We start from the raw sequence: 21,116 nt of genomic DNA, 5'->3' as shown, positions 1-21,116 counted from the left end.
GAGCGAAGGAGCCCTGCTCCCATCTCCACTCTCCACCTGTGTCTCTTGAACTATACCTGCAATCTTTATGGCTACGGGATCCTCTGAAACTGGAACAAGCCCTTCTTTGACTTCGACCTGCTTTTCAGAGACCAGGGGGGACGTGGCGGGAGGGGAATACTTAGTTTCCACGGAAGCCACGGGCGAGGAGGAAGAGGGCTTGGAATCATGAAAAAGACTGGCCCACGACTTAGGCTGGCTGGCGGGAGCGGCGCCCGCCGCAGAGGCCGGGGCATCGGCGGCAGGGGCAGCGCTCTCGGCTTTAGCAGCGTCCGAGTCCGGGCTTTCCACGGTGTGCAACTCGACCCCATTGGCAGCTGAGCCCTCGCCAGAGGATTCAAGTATTTGTCCATTAGCGACGGCAAGGTTTTCAGTAGTGTGAGTCCCCGGGGAAGGCTGAGCCACCGCTGTCCTCGACAGGCCGTCCCCGCCGGCCTCTGCGGGGAGGCAGGACTGTTCCAAGTCAGCCCCGTGGCAGCTCCCGGGCTGCCCTGCAGTCCTCGCATCGCCGTCGAGGGCTCCGGGGAAAGGCCCGCCGGACACAGCGTCGCTGACGAAGTCCGTGGAACCCTGAGGGCTGCCGCAAGTCCTGGGTGTCCCCAGTGGGGGCGCCGCGCCCGCTAACTCCACATCCTCCGGGCCGACGCTGTTCGGGACCGCCGGGTTGGCGTGGCCGTTGACCAGGGCGTCCGTGGGAATGCTCCCCTCACCGCCATCTTTCAAGTAACTGTAATATCCCGGTGGACGTTTTTTCTTCTTTTTACGCTCCCTCTGTCCGAGACCACCCGCGACACCGTCGTTTTCTAGCACTTCCACCTCCACGCTAGAGCTGCCGTCCAGAGCAAGGGCAGAGCCTGGGTACTGGCAGTCCACGGAGCTGTAGGCCGCTTCTTTATCTATGTCATCAGGGATCTTTTTGGAAGTTGTGCAACTGAGGATAAATTCAGGGGCCTGAGGATTCAATGTGCTCGAAATACTGTAGTTGGGAGTTCTCGGCAAAGTGTCGTTAGGTTCAATTACTTCGTTAACACCAAACTCAATTCTCTGATATTCTTGTCCTGTTCAGAAAGACAAGGATCAGCGAATATCCCATTAGTTGAGAACACGGCTTATAGACGTCTCAAAAATTATTTTCTTTTTGAAACTGAACCCTTAAAGTCTTCTTCTAATTAACAAAGCTATGACATTTTATTTCTGTGCCAAAAAATCTGCTGAAAATAAGTAACTATGAAATTTTATTTAATTTGGAGATATGAAAAACAGAAGCCTGTATTTATTTTCCACTTTCAGGGTAGCCACGGGAGACTTCCAGAAGGCAGAAATTTAAATGAGATTATAATAGAAAGCAAGTAATATTTTGCCTGTCTAAAAACACCCCTCAGTGAAATATGACTTTATTGGCTTGCTTTCTGGGGTATATGTATTTCGGACAACTTAATTAAAAAAAAAATCATGACAACTAACTTAGGGACTTGAAGTCACTGCTGTATTTATGACTTCTCTAACTGGTATAATTTAGTAATTCAGAAAATATAAACTACACCAGAATTAATCCTCTACATAAAAGCGCACTTCAGAGGTGCTCCTTACAACTACCCGTCTCCTCGGCGCGCCTGGGTGGCTCAGTCGGTTAAGCATGTGACTTCGGCTCAGGTCATGACCTCGCAGTTTGTGAGTTCGAGCCCCACACTGGGCTCCGTGCTGACAGCCCAGAGCCTGGAGCCTGCTTCGGATTCTGTGTCTCCCTCTCTCTCTGCCCCTTCCCTGCTCATGCTCTGTCTCTCTCTCTCAAAAAATGAATAAACATTAAAAAAATAAAATAAAACAATCACCCGTCTCCTGATCTCCTCCACTGACAACCTTAACTGAAGTCTGAAAATGGCTTTGCATGAATGCATGTAAATGTGCACTGAATGAATTCATAATGGATGAACTCCACGGGTGATGAAGATACTTTCAAAAATACCCAAAGACAGTTAGGACCGCACACTTTTAGAAACTTCTTTGGGACCTTTCACTGCTTCCTGCCAACGGACGACAATCTACACGTGCCACCATTCCAAAAGGTACATTTTTTTCATAGTTTACATTTCTGAAGTTACGTTAAGTTTTAGAATCAACTGCAGCTTTCAAGAGACATCAAGCATCAGTGTCATCTTCTATCTGACGCAACAGTTCCAAATTTTGAAGTTAAGGAAAGGCCACATGCCTTCTAACTCATCTTTAATGCTTAACTGAGGATTTCTCCGAGTCTAGCCTAAGGAGCCAACTTCTCAAAACATGTATTTCAGAAAAACCCACCCTGCCAGAAGAACTGTGCTCTACTAGAAATAACCTATGTTTCACCTCGGAAGTCTTTTAAAAAGCAGCCCCCAGGAGGCGGCAATTACGTGCAAGTTACTGGAGGGCAGGGGTGTCAACAGTCTAAGTCTTCATCCGTTTAGTGATCACACCTGGGGGGCGGGAGGGGCGAACACCTGCCCAACACCAGAAAGTTCCTGAAAAAGGAATACTAGTGATGGTTACACCTAACAGCACATTTCCATATAAAGCCACCACCATGACCACTTGAATCCTTTGGTCCTTGAACACTGATTTTTTGTTTCCTTATTTTGAAAAGAATCACTAAAGACAAGCGAACTTCTCCACCATCATACCTAGAAGTAGGCCGTCCATTCTGCTTCCAGGCATCCCCTACTCTGCGGTGCTGTGAGGGTGCAATGCCGCTGCATGGCCTGACACGGATGTATTTGAGGCAATGAAGAGCACGCCACACAGGGAGGCTACCCTGGGGACACTGGTGCGTACTGTGAAATCTGATTATAAACTAGTATGCGCTGTGTCAGGCAGTCTGTGCAAGATTTTAACTCCAACACACACAGTGCCTTCCACATCTCAATCCTTGATCTTATCGGGTCCCAGAATATTCTAGAACACGATATATTTCCTTAATCTTACCATATCACAGAATATTCTAGAACATGATATGACATTTCCTTAATCTTATCGTATCACAGAACATTCTAGAACATGATATGACATTAATGGAATCATTTCACTACGCTACGGCCACTATGAAAACATGATCCTGTCTAGGGTCTGACTGCATCACTGGAAGGCAGAGTCCTACCCGGAACAGCTCCTCCTCTTTGCCAGAACACACACCACGGACACGCGTGCGCACTGCCCCACACGGCAGAGGAGTCAGGAGAAGCCCAGTCGGGGCGGGCTGACGGACCGGTGGAAGCCCGCGAAGCCAGGCTTCACACAACACAGTCGAAGCAGCGGGTGACCGGGGACCGCTCAGCGCTCAGGCTATGCAGGCAGTGGGTGGTTGGGGAAGGAAAGCAGCTCAAGTAAAACAATGACATCCTAGCAGCGTTTTGCCAAGCGTGCTCCCCGCAGCGCCCTGGGTTCCTGAACGCGCCCCGCGGTCTGCAATGCTCAGGGGCCCCTACGGGTTGTCGTGCCCGCCACTGTCTAAGAACTTAAGTGGCTGGCTCAGCTCATTTCTCCAATCAGCAGAGCGGCCAGCCACGTGCAAAGTGCTGACTGTTATCACAGAGGGCTGAGTGATGAGTAAGGCAGAGACCCTGCCCCAGGGAGTTACATTTGCCTGCAGACAGACACCTCGGACCGAAGCTGACAGTACGGAGGGAGGGCAAGACAAGGCCTCAACGGTTTGCAGAAAGAATGCTTCCAGATACACGAAAGAGCGCCAATTTCCACGAGAAGCCACGGAGGCGTCCGCCGAAGAGGCGGGACAGCTGGCCGGGAGCGGGGGGAGGGGGGTGCACACTATTTCCAGCTGTGGGAAGTGACTGAAGGAAAGGAGAGGCAGGAAAGGCACCCGTGATGAGCCCCCGCACAGAGCCCGCTGCAGCTGCCTACGGTGGGAGGCGGAGGACGTCTCCTAAATCATTCATCCAGAGCCACACTGGGGGTTGACAACATGCCAGATACGACACCGTGCAGCTGCTGAGCACACAGACGTGGACGACCACGATCCCTGCCGCCACGGCTGCACTCAGCCCGGAAAGGGGGGCGGACTCATCACCGGACAGTGGGACAAGCACTGGAAGAGAAGCAGACGTCATGGAAACGCGAGAGAACAGAAAAGGCCTCAGGGAAAAAGGGGCCTTTAGGCTGGCCGGTCTCTAACAGCACGAGCAGGTGGCAAGGTCCCAGCTGTGTTTTCAGCAGATTAAAAGGTGGACTTGAGACAACGGAGAACAGGGGACAAGAAGCAGTAACTGAACAGAAGACAGCCTGGAAGGCGGGTATGGCGCGAGAAAGGGAAGGAGAGAGCTGGACGCTGGGAAGAGCTGGCAGGGCCTCCCGTCTCCAGCCTGCGCCCCTTGGGCGGGTGGTGAGGCCGTTAACTGGACAAGAATAAAAGGAGTAACGTGACAGGGAAAAGAACGAGACATTTTAAAGCACTGAGGAGACACCTGCAGCACGCTTACGACGTGCAGAATACACGGAGACAGACTGAATCCAGCGGACTCGGGCAGCAGCCGCCCTGGAGGCTGGGCGGCAGGCAGGGGGGCCGGCTCCCTCCAGCTCACTTCACTCAGTCCCGTCCTGAGCCGCCACCGGAACCGCCCTTCCCCTCGCCATCTCCGAGACGCCGGCTTCTCAGCTGCTAACGTGAGACACAGTCTCTCTCTGATTTTACTGTGCAAAGTCCAGACAGTCTCTTCAAGGCACACGTCTAGATCATAATTAAGAGCCCATGCTAACGAAGCAGGGAACCGGATCCCTGGCTCTCCAAGGAAAGGGTCGGCGTTCGCTTCTCCGAGGCCAGCGAGGGACCTTAATGATCCAGACTGAACGCGGTCCACACGGACCCGACCCGCGCGGTGACGGCAGCCCGCAGTAACCGAACCACCCGCCATTCCTTAAACCCCGCAGCCTTCGACAACACAAAATCGCTGCATCTCAGCGGACACCGTCTCCGGGAATCGGCTCTGCGCCCGCTCTCGGCGAGGCGGCAGCTGCGGGCCGGCAGCCTCCCCCACCAGGAGGAAGCCCGCGGAGAAGTTTCTCAGAAAGCACTGGCCGTGAAAAACCTACCTGTGCAGCTGAGAACGGTGAAGAGAAAAACAGACTCGAACAAGCAACTCCTTCGCTAAACCTGGAACATCTGATACTCTGAAGCCCAGAAGACACTTAACTCCTCAGGCAAAACGGTGCAGTGATCAAATATGCTATAGCTTACAGCAAAAACACTGAGCACTAACGCAATGTTTACTGGAAAAGTAGGAACGAGCAGGAAACGTGGCTTCCAGGCCTCCTGCCCGTCCCCCCCCCACCCCCCGGTCCCCCCAGCACACAGGGCCAGCATGCATGTCCGGGGGGTAGAGGAGAGACCAGCTTACCATCGGGTAGTTCATCGGGAGCTTGTGTGCCACACAGAACTGTTCCGTTGTAGGGAGGAAGCTGCACAGGGAAGTGGAAAACAAGTTTTAATTCAACAACATGTTAACACCCAACACATGCTTCTTCGTTAAGGCAACACTTCGTTAAAACTCTTTATCCGTTCAACTTCTCGTGACATTTGTTTACCACAATAACATACACTGACAGTAAAATTAAATCACCTTCATTTAAGAAAAAAATACCAGAGGAATGCTTTTAAATATTGCCATTAAGATCCAAAAATGAGGCAAAATAATAAAAACGGACTCCAACGGACACGTGAATCAACCACGATACTATGCTACGACAAACACCCCCGTCTCACAGGACGTCAGGCGGCCCACAGGTACCGCGGCCACTTGTCCCGGACCCCCGACAAAGATGACCCGTACTGCCCGTCGGCGTTTCAGGTTCACCTCACACGCGTCAGCACGGCCAGTGGAGGCCAGGACCAGGCCCGCGGGCAGAGTGCCGAGAGCCCACAGACAAGTCTGACAATCACGGCTCCTTTTGGACACAGTGCCTTAAATAACTGAATTAAAGGCTGGAAAAAACATTCTTTGTTTAGGGGAGAGAAAGCAAAGCAGCGAGTGTCTGACCTCTTTGTAAAAAGCAGGAAGGTAGTGCTATGAATATCCCAAATTTTTCTTCTTCCTAGCTATTCCATAGCATTTAAGACTTGGAAATGTTTCAAACGGACACATTCGGGATAAGAATGCTTAGGACGGAAGGGCTAAGGCAAGTGGACCTGAAGAAAGAACAGAAGAACAAAGCAACGACACCCTAGAACAGCCCTTCTCCAAGCGTGTCCCCCCGCAGCGCCCGGGCTTCCTGGACGGGCCCCGGGGACTGTCACGCCCGCCACTGTCTGAGAACTGCTGCGTGAGTGGCTTCCTCGGCCGATTTCCCCAATGAACTCTCAGCAAGTCGACTCAATAATCACGGAGACAAACACTTATCATTCCAAGTAACCAAGTTCTCTCCCCCCAGAGAGCCTAAGGAAACAAAGAGCAGTTCAAAAGGAACTGAACAGGGGTGCCTGGGTGGCTCAGTCAGTTAAGCGGCCGACTTCGGCTCAGGTCATGATCTCGTGGTACGTGGGTTCGAGCCCCGCGTCAGGCTCTGTGCTGACAGCTCAGAGCCTGGAGCCTGCTTCAGATTCTGTGTCTCCCTCCCTCCCTCCCTCTCTCTCTCTCTCTCTCTCTCTCTCTCTCTCTCTCTCTCTCTCTCTCAAAAATCAATAAAGGTTAAAAAAAATTTTTAAAAACAAAACAAAAAAAACAAAAGGAACTGAACACTTTCAGGACGGGAGAGCTATGCATGTTTCCACCACGCATTCCCACTAGGGGGCGCACGGTTCCCATCCGCTGACACACCAGGAGAACCCCTTCCGGGTGCGGCCAGGGGCTACCCTGGGACTCGCACCTCGCACGGGCTGCTGCAGCGTTGACCTCTGGCACAGACACACGGAGCGAAAAGGGCGCACGTGAGGACCAGTCGCTTCCCGTTCCTCTGCAGCCACAAGGGAAGTTTATCAAGCTCCCGGATGCAGAGGGCCTTCTCTTTCTCCATCAGTGACAGCAGTGCCCCCTGGTGACAGAAATCTATACAACTGTAAGGCACCGAAAGTGCTTAGTTTTTTAATCACGCTGTATTTACACAAACTGTGGTAAGGGGTAGAGGCAGGTCCCGAAAACAGACCTCCCACCCCAGCAGACTCCAGGGCAACACTGACAACCTGTTGGTGTTTAAAACACTCTGAGTTACTAATCTGGTAAGAGTGCAAAGGTGGGAATTAGTGATGCTGCAATGAGTTCTGGCACCAAAGTGTGTGTGTGTGTTTTTTTTACTCTGTAAGCACGTGGCACCTTTAATTCAACAAACCTCCACCACTCATAAGATGCCCCTTAGTCTGTGGTAAATGTGGATTTATTATAGACAGCGGAATGGAATTGTAAGAGTTGTTCAAAGTTCCCTCTTTCACCGTGCAGCTATTTACGAGCACACAAACTTGCAAACTGAAGCAAAACCATAAAGCTCTCACACACGAATGCACGGTGAGCGACGCAAGACGCTGACATCTCGTGACATCGGGCGCAAAGTGAGATCAACTTGGGCTGAGAATAGCGCCACCGTCTGGAGAAGTCACTGCTTGGGCCCTTTGATGCAGAAGGTAACGTGTTCAACAAACACTGTGTGATATCCCTTACCTCTGGAATCTCAAAAACGAAAACAGCTCAAGTCCAAAACCCAAAGAGTGGAATGGTGGGTAGTTCCCAAGGCTGTGGACTGGGGGAGCGGGAGAGACGCTGCTGAGGGGCAAGTACCTGCGACTCGCAGGTAAGCCCTGGACACGTGACACGCTACACGGATTACAGGCAGCACACCTGGCTGTGAACCTCAAGCCTGAGAGACCAGAGCTTAACTGTTGTCACAACTAAAGGAAACGGTAAGTCTGTGACGAGATACAGTAACTCCACGACAGCAATCTTGCAACATAAACGTATCGGATGTGGCGCGCACCTTATTAAGCTTACACAATTTTGTGTCGATTACATTTCCTGAACTCACGTTTCAAAACCTTTTGGCACTGCCCCCATTTGTTCCGCCGTCTAAAAGCCCCTCGTGAACCTCAAGTCTCCCTTTGAAGCCCCGCAAGGACACCAAACCCGGGAGAGGAACGGTCTTAACTCTCCATAGCCAGACCCACACCCACACACCCACGCACGCACCCACGCACAGACACACACACACCCTCAGCGTCTGCAGCGTGGCCCGTCCCGCTCTGGTCTTGTTTTTCCCGTAACTGCATTAAGCATGTGTGCGCGTTGCCCCCAATACTGAAGTTCCGGAAGTCCCAAGAACAAGGAGCACTCACCCCTTATTTGTGAACACTACTGACATGATGACGACTGGGGTTCAAAACATGCTTATTCAGTAAATTGACTGTATTTCTTCCAGCTGGAGAAATTCATTTTTAAATCACGCTGGCTTACAAACTAGAGCACAGCTTTATAAAAAAAGACATGTGGTATGTTACCTTTAAATTTCTACTAATATTTAAGATCACACACAGGAACCAGCTGAGAGGGCTTCTTCGGATTCTGTTAAACTACCGACCATCCTGTCTGGCCAGGGACAAGCTTTCAAACAGGGAAAGTAAAACGGAGTCCAACACTCAGCTGAGAGAACAGGAGAAAAGCAGAATGTTCCTACAGTTTAACACTTTATGTTTCTCAAGCTTTGTTTTTTCAGTTCTTGGCCCCAGGGAGAGGAAAAAAATGCTTCTCAATTTCCTAACAGCCAAAGAAGTACATGATGAACAGGGCTGGTGCGAGTTCCCACGACGGCCACACGGCAGGCACGGTGCGGGCAGGAGCCACCGCCGTTTTCAGCGCGAGGCAAAAGGCCCGAGCCACGAGGCCACAGCGCCAGGAGACAACAGCATCCACACACCCACCCGTGCAACCACACGGCACGCCATGAAACAGTCTGTGCCCCACGTGATTATGCTACTCGCACGCTCCAGACTCCTGAATTGCAACAATTACGACACTGAGAGAGAGAGCCTGGCCCGATCGCATTAATTAGCCTGTGTTTCCCCTTTGCGGGTCACTGGACCATATGTGATTCTGGCAGACGACATCTGTCATACCTGCCCCCAAACGCAACGCATATTCAAAAGCGAAAACACAGAAGACCCAGAAATGAGCCAGACTTACAAAGATTTCTGGCTATAAACTCATTCTGTTAAGACACAGCCATTATTTCTACAGTAAAAAGTCTGACATGACTTTACCATCAAATCCTTATGTGCGAAGGTCTTCCACAGTAACTACCGACTGCCCAACATTCTGAGAGGTAAACAAACACCCCCGTTTTCCTATAAGGAAGCACGATGAGTGGGAGGAAACTGCCAGAGCCACCAGGCCTACTTGAGTAGCAGAGTGACCAAGGAGCGCAGCTCTCCAGACTCTGAAATATGGTACATTCTCTACCTTCACATCACAGGAAAACCCACGTTTTTACTCTGACACTTACCTGCAAACAGGCTCTCACAAACCCACACAAATGCACACACTTGCGAAAAGCTTTTGTAAAATACACAAGTGGGGCTTTCTCATCTTTTGAAACCTTAATTGCCAAGAGCACAGGCTGTCCTGTCCCTGGCAGGTGCCTCTGTATTCTGCTGTGATTCAAAGACAGAAATGACTTAAAACTCGAACCACTAGTACACAGAGTAGAACCTCAATTACACTAACGCTTGGGGAATACGGGACGATCATGTTTTTCCTAATTGTTATTTTTTCTGTCAGGACACACTCAACTCCAAGCCTCATTCTACAAAATCTAACATGCACAGATGCATTTTACTGCCTTAGGAAATACAATCTATAACGCAGCGTTCACGGTTTCCTGGCTCCTATCCTTAGATTCCTTAAAACGCCCTTACCATCAATGAACACAAAACAGATGGAGGTGGGCACTGAAGGGATTTATTCACCTTCTAAACTGTGACCTGACCAAGCTTTGCTTTCGGTGATTTCTTCTTCTTTCCCGAAGTCAAAGAGGAGAAACCAATAAATCGCGCTCTAGTCTGTGCCGCTGAAGTAACGCTTTCAACACGCCGTCATTTAATCCTTCCTTTCCAGCCCCAGTCTAGAGTTCAAGAAGCCAAGGTGAGACGGGCAGGACTGGCCAAGGCCACATGCCACGCGGGCCGTGTGGCTCCAATCCTACGGGTCAGTATCCTCCGCTCCATGTTGCCAAGTAAAAAGAACTCCACACAAAACACTCAAGCGGCTGGCGAGGTCTCCTCAACGTCCTTATCCTTATCCTTACTCGGACCTCCCTTTGTTCTTTTCGATACAATTTCAACAGTTTTCATCTTTAAAACACGAATATGAAAAAATATTCCACATAAGTTTTATTAAACTAAAACAGAAATCATTAATTACATGTAAAAGACCTGAATGGTGAAATATACCAAAATCGTGTTTAGGAAAACTCTCATAAAATTGTGAATTCTCCTACAAATGAGCCCATAATTAACACGATTCTAACTGAAATCTCCATGGGATTTTTCACGGAACTTGGCATGCTGATCACAGACTCTTAAGGAACAGTTAAGGATGAAGCAGAACCAAAACGCTTGGGGTGAGCACAAGAGGGTGAGGGCCCTCCCAGAAGACAGACTACAGAGCCGCAGCAGTTAAAACGAGCAGTACTGTTGCAGAGACGAAGCACGAGGGCCAGAGCAAAGGGCACTACAACTAAGGGCCCAGTGCTGGGACAGCTCCCTGCGGCCAAGGCAGAGGATGAGGTCAAGCCCCACCTCACCTACACAGCGAAGTCCATTTCAGCTGCATTGCATACTACAGTGAACACAAAAACCTTAAAACTTTCAGAAAAAAAAACGGTGTCTTTGCTACGTCAGGGCAGGGAAGAATTTCTTAAAGACATTTATAAACCGGAAGGAAAAAAAAACAAGATGTTTGGCATGAAAGTTAAAAACTTACTTCCCATACCCAGAAAGAAAGAAAGAAAGAAAGAAAGAAAGAAAGAAAGAAAGAAAGAAAGAGAAAGAGAAAGAAAGAAAGAAAGAAAGAAAAGAAAGAAAAGAAAGAAAAGAAAAAGAAAAAGAAAAAGAAAAAGAAAAAGAAAAAGAAAAAAAAGCGCATCTCACATGAAGTTTTTAAAAAGCCCCCGTGCTAGGGGCACCTGGATGGCTCACTCAGTTACATGACCGGCTTCAGCTCAGGTCATGATTTCAGTCTGTGAGTTCGAGCCCCGTGTCTGGCTCTGTGCTGACAGCTCAGAGCCTGCTTCAGATTCTGTGTTGCCCCCTCTCTCTGCCCTTCCCCCCACTCACACTCTGTGTCTCAAAATAAAATAAAGACACACACACACGCAAATTATTTAAAGCCCTCGTGCCAGGAAAAGATACTTGTAATATGCAAAACCAAAGACTAGGAGTCCTGAAAGCAAAAAGAAAAAGACCAGCCACTTAATAAAAAATGCGGACAAGGGAGACAGGTCATTCACAGAAGGGCTGGGCATACGAAAGTAATGAAGCGGTTCTCAACTTTGCAACTTGGGAATATTGTAAATTAAAACAGTGAGAACCCATTCATAACCAGCCCAGCAGACTCACAAAAATTTTGAGCACACCTGTCGTGAGAATAAGCGAGAAGCTTTTCTTTGACCGAGATGGTGACAGCGTTCACGCGCAGCTGGGGGCGATGCAGACGGTTAAACCCTCAGAAGGCGGATGAGCAGAGCAGCCACTAAAACTAGACACTCGCTCCCGGTGGCCCCAGCAACCCCACTCCTAGGAACAGATCTTGGAGAAACCCACAGAGCATGAGGACACACAGTAAAACATGTTTACTGCAACGTTTCTGTAGTACGTAAGAACCAAAGATCTAAACGGTCCTCAACAGGAGACCAGGCAAACGAGCTGTGGTACGTTCTCCTGACGGTATCGAGAAACTGAAACCAAAGAACATGAATGTAGAACATGAATGTACGTTCATCAAAGAATGAACGTAAAGAATGTTACCTTAAAAGAAACAAACTACAAAAGGATGAATCTACAGCTGACCCTTGGACAACACGGGTGTGAACCGTGCAGGCCCACGTCAGGCGGATTTTTTTCCAAAAATACAGAACAGTACTGTAAATGTATTTTCTCTCCCTTATTATTTTAACCTTTCCTTTTCTCTAGCTTACTTTGTTCTAAGAATACAGTATATAATACTTATAAAACCCAAAATATGGTAATCAACTGTTACCATTGTCATCGGTAAGGCTTCCGGTCAACCACAGGCTACGGGTAGTTAAGTTGCGAGGAATCAAAAGTTATCGCGGATTTGCAACTGCGCTGGGGTCGGCACTCCCAATCCCCTTGCCGTTCAAGAGCCATCCGCAGTATGACTCGGTTTACCATTTAAACCACAGGAGACAATATGGTGCTACAATCTGTTGACAACCACATATGTAGTGAAAGGTGAAGACGACAGTCCGAACACAATAGCAATCCGGCAGAGTTGTTACTTCTGGGGAGGGAAGGCAGGAGGTGGGAACGGGTACAAGGGAGGCCACGACGATATCTGCGACTTTTTGCTGTTTAATAAATACAGCAAAATGTTAACAGTAGTCAAATCTGCTCGGTGGGTTTGGGCATTTCTCGTATTAGTCTCTGCGCTTTTCTGTACGTTGGATTTCCTTATCAACAAGCATAAATTAAAAACTCAAAACTAAAATGTAACCATGAGTTATATCTATACACATATTCAAACAAAACACTGTTTTGTCTTACCTCAACTGAAGAGCGAGGAGTCACAAAGAACTGATTGAATTCATCAGGGCTAAAGTCTCCAAAAATATACTGGAAAAAAAAAAAGCCACCGATCACATAAAATATACAATTTATATTTTCAGGCAAGATGCTACAGACTATACCAATCCTATGAAATACGTAGGCCAGAACACCCAAGACCCTCTCTCAATTAAACAGATCAAGGGTCGGCAAAAAAGATTCCGAGGTGTGATTTTCCATCACAAACAAGAAAATGCTCAGCCGTTTCCGCAAACTGTCAAAGAACACTCTGAAATTGATAAAGCCTATTCTGAAACAGGTCAACTGTGTGCGCACCACACTTATCCTGAAGGAAAACCTTCGGGATCACGAACCCTTCCAGGTGTTCCGTTTACCTGTCTGTCGACTCAAGTCACTATCTCCATTTCAGCCCTCTCCGCCGCACATACTAATGAAAAGCAGAAAACGTGGTTCAAAAGGCAAGACAGGGAAATCCAAAACAAGAAAAATGTTAATGATCCTGATGAATGATATTTAAGACATATATGTGATTTTTTTATCCTGAAGTTGCATTTAAATATGATGCACAGATAAACATGTTTTTTTTTGTTTTTTTAAACTTTTTTTTTTCCAACGTTTTTTATTTATTTTTGGGACAGAGAGAGACAGAGCATGAATGGGGGAGGGGCAGAGAGAGGGAGACACAGAATCAGAAACAGGCTCCAGGCTCCGAGCCATCAGCCCAGAGCCTAATGCGGGGCTCGAACTCACGGACCGCGAGATCGTGACCTGGCTGAAGTCGGACGCTTAACCGACCGCGCCACCCAGGCGCCCCCGATAAACATGTTTTTTAAAGTTTATTCATTTATTGTTTCTGTGAGAGAGAGAGAGAGAGAGAGAGCGCGCGCGAGCATGCGCGCTCACAAGTGGGGGAGGGGCAAAGACAGAGGGAGACACAGAGTCCAGAGCAGGCTGGAGGCTCTGGGCTGTCAGCATAGAGCCCAACACGGGCCTCGAACTCCTTACAAACTGTGAGATCATGACCTGAGCCGAAGTTGGATGCTTAACTGAATGAGCCACCCAGGTGCCCCAAAGTATTTTTTAATTTTTTATATTTTTTTATTATTGTAAATTTATTCATTTATCCTGAGAAACAGAGACGGTGAGAGTGGGGGAGGGGCAGGGACAGAGGGGGAGAGAATCCCAAGCAGGCTCCAAGCTACCAGCGCAGAGCGCGACCAGGGTCCAAACTCACAAAACCATGAATGAGATCATGACCTGAGCCGAAAGCAAGAGGGAGACACTTCGCCAACTAAGCCACCCAGGTGCCCCCGGATAAACATATTATTGAACAGATACAAGCCTATTTGTGAACTGCTGCTTCACAGAATTCGGAACGTGACTTTCTGAAAAAACAACTGGTTTACCTGCATGGAAGCAAGTTTGGCAAGTACCTAGCGGTTCATATTCTCCCCGAAGCTTCTAAAAATAAGTCACTGAAAAGAATCAGAACGACTAGATTTCTACAACAGAGAACACTCACTGAATTATTCATTCATATAATCAACAATTATTTAGAGCCTACTAACTGCCAAGCGCGACGATCGGTTGCTGGGGATAAAAATGGTAAGCAGAGGGGCACCCGGGTGGCTCAGTTGAGCGTCCAACTCTTGACTTCGCCTTGGATCACGATCCCAGGGTGGTGGGATTGAGCCCTACCCGGGCTCCACACTGAGTATGGAGCCCTGCTTGAGAGTCTCTCTCTCTCTGTCTCTCTCTCTGTCTCTCTCTCTCCCCCCACACTCCCCCCGCCCCTCCCCGCTGCTTGTGCTCTCACACTCTCTAAAATAAAGGAAAAAAAAAAAGAAAATGGTAAGCAGAGTTAGGGCTCCTCTGCTCTAATGGAGCTCAATAACCTACAGGGAAATTTACAAGCATGTAATCAAAAGTAACCAGTAACTACGTATTACAGATGTGGATAATGCCCAGTCTTATTGTAAATGTAGATAAATGCCAATTAACTCTCACAGCCTGTTAGTAAGAATGCACCAATACTTTTCAGGAAAATATTTCTGGAGGGCTCTCTGGCAATGGCTACCAAAACTGTAAATATATATAAAAAAAACAAGAACAGCTTCACACAATACTTCCATATACTTGCAAAAATCCACAAAGAAATTGTGTGTTGATGCTAATGGTGAAAATAAGCAGTCTCGAAACAATTTAAAAATAATCACCTGCGATACTTTCATTCTGAACTTAGACCTTCGTATCATTTCCCACACTGAGGAAAAGCCTGTCTTAATTTCAGTCTGGTGTAATACCACGCAATGGAAGGGAAAGGTATCTTTCAGTGAAAAGGAAGCGGGAGAAACGGTGGGGAGGGGAAGCAGGGTGTAATGAAATGACAGCGCTGGCTGGTATTCCCACTACAGACAGAGATCGTAAAGTCTAGATATAAATAAACCTCAAAATGTGCTCAGGAGGGAATGAAAAGACAAGCCAAACTAAGAGAAAATATTTCCAACAATACCAAATGCTGACAAGGATTTGGAACGACTGGGACTTTCTACATGGCCGACACAAATGCGGAATGGCACAGCCACTCTGGAAAAGAGCCAGGCAGTTTCTTACAAAATGACTTACCATCAGACCCAGCAATCCCATGCCTCCTCAGTCACCCAAGAGAAATGCAAACCTATGTCCACAAAAAAAAACCAAAAACCAAAAAACAAAAAAAACCCCTGTAGGCTGATGTTTATAGCAGCCCTATTCAAAACTGGAAACAACCCAGGGGCACCTGGGTGGCTCAGTTGGTTGAGTGACCGACTCAGGTCATGATCTCGCAGTTTGTGAGTTAGAGCCCCGCATCGGGTTCTGGGCTGACAGCTCGGAGCCTGGAGCCTGCTTCAGATTCTGTGTCTCCCCCTCTCTCTACCCCTCCCCTGCTCACGCTCTGTGTCTCTCTGTCTCTCAATAATAAATCAACATTAAAAAAAAAATTTTTTTTTAAAACTGGAAACAACCCAAATGTCCATCAAGAGGCGAACGTGATACGTCTATAAAATGAAACACTACTCAATGGCCCTCAAAAGCATCATGCTAAGTGAAAGAAGTCTGACTTAAAAAGCCACATGTGGTATGATTACACTTGTGTAACATTCTAGGGCAAAACTGTAAGGAGAGAAAACAGCTCAGTGGCTGTGTCAAGGGCTGGGGAAGGACTGATTACAAAGAAGCACAAGTGAACTTTTGGGAGTGATGAAATATTCACAGCGGAAGCCTGTTGGAAAAACAGTAACCCTCCTAATTGCCAAGGAAACACACAACCCACTAAAACACTAATGACTTCAGGGGCACCTGGGTGGCTCAGTGGGTCGAGCGTCTGACTTCAGCTCGGGTCATGATCTTGCGATTCGTGAGTTCAAGCCCCGTGTCGGGCTCTGTGCTGGGAGCCTGGAGCCTGAAGCCTGCTTCGGATTCTGTGTCTCCCTCTCTCTCTGCCCCTCCCCAGCTTGTGCTTGCACATGCTCTCTCGCTCTCTCTCTCTCTCTCTCTCTCTCTCTCTCTCAAAAACATTTAAAAAGATTTAAAAAAACAACACTAATGACTTCAGTCCCCATACAAGGAATGGACAACAAATATTCACAGGACATGTGAGGACAAAAATGAAGAGAATTACTTTTAAAAATGAGTCAGTCGGTACAGGGGCACCTGCCTGGCTCAGTCACGATCTCATGGTGTGTGGGATCAAGCCCCGCATCAGCATCGGGCTTTGCGCTGACAGTGCAGAACTTGCTTGGGATTCCTCTCTCTGCCCACCCTGCCTCTCGGGCGCTCTCTCTCACAATAAATAATCTTAAGAAAGAAAAACCTTTGAGTCACACTTCCTAAGCACCCATTCTTATTGTCGTTCACATACAATGTAAAGTGTTCACAAGAGAGATGCGGGTAGTGGAGTAGGAGAACTAAGTCTCCAGATAATTTCAAAATATCGTGTCAATAAAAGGGGTGGGGGGGCAGGCACGTAATTCCTGGTGGCACCTGTAGGTACCACATCCCCACAGCCGGTGGCTGGAAGAAGCCTCACCATCAACCTAGGCAATGCGCTCAGAAAGATGCCAAGGAAAGCTTTTCTCTTCTGTCATTTTCAATTTTACCATTTTTACTGCTTTCTTTACTTTTAAAGTATGATCTGAAAAACTTTCCTACAGATTTTAAATGCGTTTTTATGACCATTTCATGCCCATAGTTTCTCCAAGGATATGTGCCTTCAATCTCATCAAAAGACTAATGGGAAAAATGAGGAAAAGCTTGATGTGCAGGTGGGGAGGAGTCTCCAGGATACCGTTAAATGAAGAAAACGCTCTTTGGGTACAAAAAGGAAGAAAAGCTGGAGGCAGTACAGTGGCACCAGATTCCTAGCATGTCTCTTGCAAGAATTCTTAGTTCTGAACCATAGAAATACCTAATTTATTTAAAAAATTACCTGGGGCGCCTGGGTGGCGCAGTCGGTTAAGCGTCCGACTTCAGCCAGGTCACAATCTCGCGGTCTGTGAGTTCGAGCCCCGCGTCAGGCTCTGGGCTGATGGCTCGGAGCCTGGAGCCTGTTTCCGATTCTGTGTCTCCCTCTCTCTGACCCTCCCCCGTTAATGCTCTGTCTCTCTCTGTCCCAAAAATAAATAAAAAACGTTGAAAAAAAAAAAAATTAAAAAAAAAAAAAATTACTTGCGGGGCGCCTGGGTGGCTCAGTCGGTTAAGCGTCCGACTTTAGCTCAGGTCACGATCTCGCGGTCTATGAGTTCGAGCCCCGTGTCGGGCTCTGAGCTGACCGCTCGGAGCCTGGATCCTGTTTCGGATTCTGTGTCTCCCTCTCTCTCTGACCCTCCCCCGTTCATGCTCTGTCTCTCTCTGTCTCAAAAATAAATAAACGTTAAAAAATTACTTGCAAAAAGTCAACGTAAACAACCGAAATCACTGCACAGCTATTCAAAGACACTCATTCTGCACAACAGTTACAAGCCGGCACCTAATTTGCACCTGTGCTCCTTTCAAGATCTCAATGACAACAGATTAGGACTTGATGAAAACGCTTAATCCAAAAAAGCCATCCTAAGCAACTGCTAACTATCAACTACACACCGCCAAAGTATCACTTACCACTCAACGGACGGCTTGCGGGAGCTGTGGTCAACTCCAACGTGATTCCCTCAACACTGGCACACGTGTAGCCGAAAACAACTCGGTCCACTCACTCCTCTTGCCACAATCAGACCAGACCGATCTTCAACCTTTCAAACGCGTGAGTTTCCGAACACGAGCAGTTACACCCCACTAATACAAGAAACAGTCGTTTCAATTCTGCGGCTGAGATGACGGAGGGATTGCTAAGAGGCTGGCACCAAGAAGAGTGAGCGTTTCTACAAGGTGCTCACCACCCCGAGGAGTCTGGTTAGGATTTCCATTTCCTACAGAATGAGTATTCCCCATATGTTCACGGCAGATAAACCGCCTGAGTCTTCTTCCTATGTGTCTGTACACACACTGCTTATATTTAACCAGAAATCCAAATATAAGGAAGTAACCGCAGATGTAGGAAGGCCTGAGAGTTGGGGGATTCATTCTCACAGGGCGGCCAAGGTCAAGCCCCTGAGGTGTCAGGCAAGGGAAGGCTTAATAAAGGCAATTTCCCACCTTCACGGTGCATGCAAGAAAAAGGACAACTCCTTTCTAGGCAAAATAACTAACTACCGCCTCTTTGGGAACCCTCTTTGGGAACCACGCAAACAATCATTTGGAATGATGTAAGAAAATACCCCACATAAACTCTGAGGCTGTGACATCATTTCAGGGTTTAACAAAATCAACTGTATCATCCAAAACTGACTACAGGAAGCATTACCACGAATAAGCATTTTATTATCCACATTGTTCCAAAAAGGCAAATAAGAGTGTTGCTTATAAAATAAAATTTAGCTTCAATAAATTTATTAGGAGCAAGAAAGGTAATTTTTTAATGTCCTGATAAAAAACTACAAAAGCAAAGGCCAAGTATTTATTCAAACCCCAGTGAGTGGACATAAATCACACGGCCCTGCATTTTACTGACAAAATTATTGAACTAAAATTATACCTAAGGGCTCAAGCAACAGTGTTGGGACACTGAGGAGGAGAACCAAACTGCCATTAAGTGTTCAGGTTCTACCACCTCCTTCTCCAAAAGCCTTCTTAATTTTCCATCACAAAATATTTCAGGTGTTTGGCAAAATGAAGAACGTGACCAAAATAGAGGGGCGGGACTGTGTTCTTCAAAAATTCAGTGTGATGAAGGCTGTAGAAAAGCTCCAGATTACAGAAGCTACAGACACCCGCCAACTAAAGGCAACACCCGGCCCCAGACTGGATCCTGGCCCGGACGGGAGACGCTCTAAAGGAGATTCTTAGGTCAACTGACAAAATTAGAACACGGACGGCAGGTTATAAAAAGTATTGTCTCAATGTGAATTTATGAACGCGGGAACTGTCCAGCTGTGGTTATGTAAGAGAATATGCCCATTCTTAGGAAATACCTTCAAGCATATGCAAGGTAAACGATCATGGCGTGTGTAATCTCTCAAATCTCAGAGGGTGGATGACAAAATGGGTATCTGCACACGCACATGTTAAGAGAGTGAGTTTGGGAATATGTCTGTGGAGAGAGAACTCAGGCACACGCATAAATGACTATGCAAAGGGGGTTAAAGCTTCTATTTTTTTTTAAGTGAGAGAGAGAGAAAGACAGAGACGGCGGTGGGGGGTGGGCGGGGGAAGGGCAGAGAGAGACAGAATCTTAAGCAGGCTCCGCATAGGGCTCAATCCCATGACCCTGGGATCATGACCTGAGTCGAAATCAAGGGTTAATGCTCAAGTGATGAGCCACGCAGGAGCCCCCAAAGGGTCGATCTGGGTAAAGGAGTAAAATGGGGGTTCTTTGTACCGTTCTTATTTTTGCAACTTCTGTAAATTTGAAATTATTCCCAAATAAAGGGATTTAATTTAAAAGTCAAAGCTGAAAACACTCATTCGTGAGACCAACCTTTAACCCCTCTCTTTATGTGAGTATGAAACATTCTCCTTCCTCTGGAGAAGTATTAATAAATACATTCTAAAGTCTTTTTAGGGAAAAAATATTGTAGGAGTCTGGGTTAAAAAAAAAAAAAAGGTAAATATGGAGCTCCTGGGTGGTTTAGGCAGTTGAGCATCCGACTTCGGCTGAGGTCACGAACTTGCGGTTCATGAGTTCGAGCCCCACGTCGGGCTCTGTGCTGACAGCTCAGAGCCTGGAGCCTGCTTCGGATTCTGTGTCTCCCTCTCCCTCTATTCCTCCCCGGCTCACACTCTGTCTCTCTCTGTCTCTTTCTCTCTCTCAAAAATACAGATTAAAAAAAATTATAAAAAAGAAATCTGACTCTGCCTGATTTCATAGGATTTATAATTTAGTGGGGAAGAAAAAGCCACTGACCGCATGAATTAGTCGTGTCCTGTAAGAAAGAGCAGAAAAAGATACAACAGGACAATTGAGTCTGCATGAAGAAGAAACAGTAGGAGCAAGTGCATTCTTTCTTGCATTTCCAGAGCCGGGCACGGGGCCCAGCACAGACAGATGCTCAGTCAATGGGTTCAGTGAGGACAGAACAAAAGAAGGTGCCTGAAGGCCCTCTGTTGGCCCACCTGCACTACAGAAATGTTTATATTGCCGTTAATAATTTTACTCTCTCAACAGCTGTAGCCGACACTGTAAAGCAAAGCTGGAAACTCCCTCTAGGTTTTCAGCAACCCCCACCCGAGGTGGATGAATAATGGAGTCACGAGAAGGAACAGGAAAGCAACCATCGAAGGCTCCCTTCCCAGCTGCCGTGATGCCCAGGGGAAAGGCCCGTGGTCAGGGGCATGCCCCACGGGCTTCTGGGCTCCCCAAGCCCCTTCTCCAGGAAGCAAGCTTGTAAGGTGCAGAGGCTCTCGCCCACCACCGGGGACGCAGCTGACTTCTCCTCATTTCCAACTAATTCCAGCTCAGGCTTTCAGAACTCCCACTGTTCACATGTTTGATTATTTTCTGATCCTTTCTAGAAAGCACATGATAACAACAACAACAACAACAACAACAACAACAACAAAGACGTAGGAAGTGCTTCCGGAAAACAGGGCAAACCCACAACACAGGACGGAGACCCGCCCCCTGGCTGCAGCACAGCCCCTGGGCACGGCTGCTCTGGGTTTCACCTTCTGGAGACCCGATCTGGCCCTTGCAGGGAGGGCCTGGCTCTGTGAACGCTGAAGAAGGGGCTAGGCAAAC

The 21,116-nt window shown here is 47.7% G+C and overlaps 1 protein-coding gene across 3 annotated transcripts in view; it reads right to left on the bottom strand.

The window, feature by feature from the left end:
• USP10 (ubiquitin specific peptidase 10) overlaps positions 1-21,116 on the bottom strand; it is a 69,572-nt gene that overhangs the window by 26,325 nt on the left and 22,131 nt on the right. For all 3 annotated transcript variants that reach the window (XM_042970312.1, XM_042970314.1, XM_042970315.1), the window contains exons 2-4: positions 12,782-12,850; positions 5,421-5,481; positions 57-1,097 (exon numbers count right to left, since the gene is read on the bottom strand). In XM_042970312.1, the coding sequence (XP_042826246.1) occupies positions 57-1,097; positions 5,421-5,481; positions 12,782-12,850 (1,171 nt within the window). The remainder of the gene's footprint in view (positions 1-56; positions 1,098-5,420; positions 5,482-12,781; positions 12,851-21,116) is intronic.

The sequence above is a fragment of the Panthera tigris genome, chromosome E2, assembly GCF_018350195.1.
Source record: "Panthera tigris isolate Pti1 chromosome E2, P.tigris_Pti1_mat1.1, whole genome shotgun sequence".
NCBI lineage: Eukaryota > Metazoa > Chordata > Mammalia > Carnivora > Felidae > Panthera > Panthera tigris.
The sequence above is the reverse complement of the archived record's forward strand: the minus strand, read 5'-3'. Positions and strand labels throughout refer to the sequence as shown.